This window comes from Phalangium opilio, unplaced genomic scaffold (genome assembly GCF_054372755.1).
Source record: "Phalangium opilio isolate 3A_F unplaced genomic scaffold, DU_Popi_V2 ptg000095l_1, whole genome shotgun sequence".
Lineage (NCBI taxonomy): Eukaryota > Metazoa > Arthropoda > Arachnida > Opiliones > Phalangiidae > Phalangium > Phalangium opilio.
Window position 1 is genome coordinate 3924001 of NW_028324200.1, and position 6000 is coordinate 3930000.

The 6000-nt window shown below is 40.1% G+C and overlaps 3 protein-coding genes across 3 annotated transcripts in view; all 3 read left to right on the forward strand.

The window, feature by feature from the left end:
- Positions 1 to 1085: 1085 nt before the first annotated feature.
- On the forward strand, positions 1086 to 3207 carry LOC149637195 (uncharacterized). The gene is made up of 2 exons (XM_089850944.1): positions 1086 to 3056; positions 3157 to 3207. Exons 1-2 carry the CDS (start codon positions 1086 to 1088, stop codon positions 3205 to 3207), a joined length of 2022 nt encoding a protein of 673 aa, XP_089707070.1.
- Positions 3208 to 3232: 25 nt separating this feature from the next.
- Positions 3233 to 4369, forward strand: LOC149637196 (uncharacterized). The gene has a single exon (XM_089850945.1). It carries the CDS (start codon positions 3233 to 3235, stop codon positions 4367 to 4369), a length of 1137 nt encoding a protein of 378 aa, XP_089707071.1.
- Positions 4370 to 4929: 560 nt separating this feature from the next.
- LOC149637197 (uncharacterized) overlaps positions 4930 to 6000 on the forward strand; it is a 1590-nt gene continuing 519 nt past the window's right edge. The window contains exon 1 of the mRNA XM_089850946.1: positions 4930 to 6000. This exon is cut by the window's right edge and continues 519 nt beyond it. Coding sequence (XP_089707072.1) covers positions 4930 to 6000 — 1071 coding nt within the window.

The window sequence follows — 6000 nt, forward strand, 5'->3', positions numbered from 1 at the left end:
CTGATTCTTTTGTCTTACATCAGGTTAACTTTCTCCATGAACTTTGATTGCGAAAAATTGTAGGAAACCGCTAAAGACCAAAGCGTATTTTCTATGGACGGCGAGAAGTACAATTTGTTTGCATAATTTATTTTATTTTCCATGTGTTGATTTTCAATGAGAAGAAATTGCATTATCAGTTTCCCAACGACCATGAACTCCCTGTTGTCCCCGACGTTTCTTGATACGTTGTAGAAAATATCACGAGAAATTTCAATTAAACCAAAATTAAAGTAAATTAACTTAAAGATAAATAACATCAAATAATTTTAGAATAAAATGTAAAAAATAGAAATAGAAATCGAAAGCAACATGTTTTGAAACTTAACGAAAATGGAAAAACCGACAAAAACCAGGTGTCAGGTGTTTTCAGAAACAACCTTTCTAGGAAAAACACCACTTCTATAGGGATGAGCAAGAACTTATACCCTAGAAAGACAGTTCATTGGTCCCCCGGACCCAGCCTTTGGTAAGGGTACTGGGCAAAACCAACCCCTTTGCAAAAGGTATAAATACCAAAACATTTCCTTTGTAAAGATAGACCCTTTCAAAATTTTCACATGTAGCCACTTTAGACGGCAAAATAAAACTCGGATCACTTCTTTTTTTATTTGTTACAAAACTTTGGATATTACTCGACTCAAAACTTAGCTTAGAGACTTTAAGAAATTGCGAATTTGGAGGTTTTTTGGACTTCAGAGAACTCAAGGTAAATAGGCTATCATTTTTCAGTCGGTGATAGGCTCTATTAAGTAGCCAAACGCTATTAAAAATCCCAGCAATTAGCATGCGCCACTAGGAAGGTGCGATATGGTGCAATGAAACCCGGGAATTAGAACTAAAATTTCGGGACTTTAGATAAAATTAATTAGGATTAAAAGTGAAAAGAAAGGGTACGCTTTTTAGCGTCGAACGTAAATCGGAATCGGAATCTGCAAAATCGGATCTTGCAATTAGGAAATAATATAGGATTTTGGACTGACCCAAACGGTTAATTGGAAAAATAATTAAAATCGGAATCGTGAGAAAAGTAATCGGAAAGAACAATGGCGAGTCGAGAAACGGAATTGAATAAGTTTAAGACATCGCGAAAAGTCATAAGAACTTTAGTTACGAAGCTAATCACAGAACTTGAGACGCTACTTAAAGCAACGAACTGTGATGTCGAAGACGTAGAAGACATCGTGGCAATTTTTCAACAAAAGGAGGAAGCTCTGATAGACTACGACGCCAAAATCGAAGCGCTATTCGACAATGACAAACAACAAGAAGAGGATACAGAAAAGGCCCAGGAGTACCGGGATAAAATCATTAGGGCAGTACGGAAGGCGAACCGACGCATAGAAAGTATCAAGGGGGCGACAACATCGGCGTCCAGCTCAACTTCCACGATCGTCACCGGAAATACCGTGGCCAGCCAAGTCGTCCCGACTCAGGTCACCCAACACGCCAAGCTACCTAAGCTCACCGTAAGAAAATTCGACGGGGAAATCACCCAGTGGACAAGCTTCTGGAACCAGTTTTCTTCAGCCGTTCACAAGCAAAACATTGACAAGGTAGAAAAATTCACGTATTTAGAATCGTATTTAGAAGGTGAAGCGAAATTAGCTTTAACGGGAATGTACCCCAGTGACGCAACTTACGATGAGGCTATAGACATTTTAGAAAGGAGATTTGGTCAGAGAGACCAGGTTGTCAATACCCACATGCATAAATTACAAAATCTAGAACCTGTATATAAGATCAGCAATTTGAAAGGTCTGAGAGAACTAATTAATACCATCGATATTAACATTAGAAGCTTAAAATCCGTGGGGGAAGATGTAAGGAAGTGCAGTGTGGCTTTATGCCCAAGAATATTGGAATGTTTTCCAGAAGAGATTAGGTTAGATTTTAGGCGCGTTAGAAAAGCGAATACTGATTGGGATATTGACCAGATGGTTGATTATTTGAGGGAGGAGATTGAATCAAGGGAAGCCTGTAGAGCTTTAGGATCTAAATCTAGCTCAGAAAAAATTGGGACAAATAGTTATAAGGATTACGTCGAAAGAAAACCTTCCTACCAACGGCACACAGCTTCGGCCTTGTCAACGGGCGTAACATACCCGCAAAATAGTTATCAAAATCAAAACAGGTATCAAAGTAGGGACAATAGATATCAAAATCATAGTCAAAATCGAGCGGAAAATCCATTTTGCATATTCTGTGAGGCTAACGGGCATAATTCGAATGATTGTCCTAAGTTTAATTTGGAACAAAAACGTAACTTAATTAGAGAACAACGTCGATGCTACCTTTGTTTGAGACAGAACCATAGAGTCAGAGATTGCAATGCCAGGTTTAAGACATGTAAGAAATGCCAAAAGGGCCACAATTACGCGGTGTGTGACAAAAACCCAGCTAACTTTACAGTAGAAAATAAGGAGGAGAACGTAACCTTGAACGTGGGGGTATCCTCAGTTAGTAATGGGGAAGGGATTGATGAAACTGTTTTGCTGCAGTCGGCGAGAGCTATTGTTAGGAACCCAGTACAGCAAAATACAGGTTTAGAAGTAAGGTGTTTTTTGGACTCCGGGGCGCAAGCGTCATTTATTAGGGAAGATGTATCTAGGAAATTAAGATTACCAGTAGTGGGAGAAACTAAGGTTGGATTTAACACCTTCATGAGTAAGGAGGTATCGGAACAAATTAGGAAGCGAGTCAGGGTAACTCTCGAAAACGTAGAAAAACCGGAACAAAAGGTTGAGATTATAGCGATAGAAGTTCCGTACGTTTGCAACTCAGTAACTGCGTTTAAATGCCATGAGATTGAGACATACATGAAACAAAAGGGTTGGCAATTAGCGGATAAACCAACAACTCAGAGCCCAGATTCAGATGGGATGGATTTGTTAATAGGGGGAGATTATTATTGGACAGTCGCGTCAGGAAAGACAGAAAGATTTGGACCTAGGATTATGGCCATTGAAACAAAATTGGGATGGGCCGTGCAAGGACCCTTGGATTCGGGGAACCAGGTAAACGTAAATAGCTGCCCAATAACAGTAATGAGGGTAGGTGTAGTGGAAAGAAAAGCTGATGAGATAATTGAGAAATTTTGGAAATTGGAATCTATAGGAATTGAGAATGAGGAGAAAAGGGTGGGATATTTGGAAAATCAGGAAATAATTGAGAATTTAATTCGGAGACTAAGATGGAGAATGGGCGATACCACGTGAAATTTCCGTGGAAGGTAGAGAAGGAATTGTTGCCTGATAACTTGGACTTAGCAACAAAAAGGGGGAATTCTTTAGTACATAGATTCATTCGGGACCCTATTTTGTTTGAGGACTATAAAAAGGTCATAGATGACCAATTGGAAAAGGGGATAGCAGAGATTGTACCCGAAAACAGCTTAGCCCCAGCGGGAACTTTTTACCTTCCCCATCAGCCGGTAAAAAGCGCGTCGGCCACCACAAGCTTGAGAGTAGTGTTAGATGGGTCAGCTCATGGAAAGGGGGTCCCCTCCTTAAATGATTGTTTAGCAGCGGGACCAAATCTGAACCCGGATATTTTATTGTTATTGTTGAGATTTAGAATGAATAAGGTCGCATTCGTAGCGGATATTGAGAAGGCGTTTCTCCAGATAGCCCTAGCAGAGTCAGAAAGGGATTCAGTGAGATTTTTATGGGTAAACGCTGAGACGCATGACCAATTAAAGGAAAATGATTTTAAAACCCTAAGTATGGCACGCGTACCTTTTGGAATCACTTCAAGCCCTCTTTTGTTAGCTCTAAAAATAAAGTATCACATACACAAGGTGGAGGGAGCGGACGAAAATGTAGTTAGAATATTGGACCAGGATCTCTATGTAGATGATTTGACTAGTGGGGAACAAAATGTGGAAAAGGCTTATGAAACTACTGTAGGAATTAATAAGATAATGAGCAGCGCCAACATGCGATTTAGGAAATGGAACACAAATTCGCCTGATCTTAGGAAGTTATGGGGAGACACAAAATCGGAAAATTCGGTCCCCATGTTTGATGGTAAGGAGGCACCCGAAGGAATCAAACTGTTAGGGCTAAGGTGGAACCCAAATTCGGACACTTACTTTTTTGACTTAACAAAGTTAATTGAGATTTTACAAAACATCAAGCCGACCAAACGTTGCGTAATCAGTGCCGTTGCACAAATATTTGACCCTATAGGAATTTTGACCCCATTTACAATTAGAGCAAAACTCTTATTTCAGAGGTTATGGGTGGAGAAGGTAGATTGGGACGAAACTTTAGGACCAGAGTTAGCGGAAGAATTCCTTGATTGGTGCCACGATTTGCCCAATCTTTGAAATATTAGTATGCCAAGGCATTATTTTGATGGGGAGGAAGAAGTAGATAATTGGGAGTTACACTGTTTTACAGATGCAAGTAGGAACGCCTATGCGGCTATTGTTTACGTTAGGTATATAACAAAGGCAGGGAAAATTAGGGTAGCTTTTGTAACATCCAAGGCACGAGTCGCGCCGCTTAAGCAGTTTCAGCAAAGTTCCAAATTAGAACCCGAACTATCGATACCACGATTAGAACTAATGGGATGCAATTTAGGAGCGCGTTTGGTAAATTATGTAAAATCAACGTTTAGCAAAAAATTGATTAGGAGTTTTATGTGGACAGATTCCAAAATTGCCCTTTATTGGATTAGGGGAACGTCAGCCACGTGGAAACCTTTTATATCAAACAGAATATCAGAAATACAAAGGCTCACAAATACAGAAGATTCGTTCCACTGCCCAGGGGTTGATAATCCAGTAGTATTCCTACACGGGGAGTAAAAGCGGAGAATCTGCACGCGCTCAAAAAATGGTGGGAGGGACCTAGTTGGTTGTTGTTGCCGAGATCAGAATGGCCCATGGACGATTCCAGAAAAATAAAAATAGACCCCAAAGGACAGGAGATAAGAAAAACAATTTTAGTCATAAACATTGATGAAAAACCTGGATTAGATAAGATTATTGACCTACGTAGGTATAGTAAATTGGACAAGGCATTAAGAGTTACAGCCTATGTTAGAAGGGCATTCAGAAAAAATAAACAAGGTGGGCCCATAACCGCGGCGGAGATGATAAAAGCGGAAATAGATTGGGTGAACTGCGTCCAGGGGATAGACTATGCTAACGAGATAGCTACAATTAAAATCGGTGAGAAATTAGGAAACTCAAATAAGCTAGCAACCCTTCAGCCAATTTTCAATAATCAAAATCAATTATGTGTAGGGGGAAGATTAGACCAATCGGATTTGACTCAAGAACAAAAGCACCCCATAATTCTAAATTCAAAACAAAGGTTAGCCTATTTGTTAACGGAACGCAGTCACAACAGAGTTATGCATGGGGGAGTCCAAGAGACCTTAACTCAAGTCAGAGAAAGATATTTCATTATTTCGGGTCGACAGTTAGCAAGGAAAGTGGTTAGGGGATGTATGGCATGTAGGAAACTACTTAGTAAAGCTGGAAGCGCACCAACTGCGCCCTTACCGAAAGATCGGATCGAAGAAGCCCCACCCTTCTCAGTTATAGGGATAGATTTTGCGGGGCCAGTGTATGTGAAGGGACCCTCATATTTTGAGAAAAATAAGGATTTGGACAAAGCTTATATTTGTTTAGTAACCTGCGCCGTTACAAGAGCTTTGCATCTGGAACTTATACCATCATTATCAACAGAGGAGTTTATGTTAGCTTTCAGACGAATGGTAGCTAGACGAGGTTTGCCACATACTATCTACACAGATAATGCAAAAACGTTCGAGCGCGCAAACAAGGACATGCAAAACATTTGGAAAAAATTGAGGGAAGAAAAACTATTGGAATACTTTGGGAGGGAAGGAATTAATTGGAAATTTATAGCCGAACGAGCCGCATGGTGGGGAGGTTTCTATGAACGTATGGTTAGGTCGACTAAAACAATTCTGAAAAAGGTACTT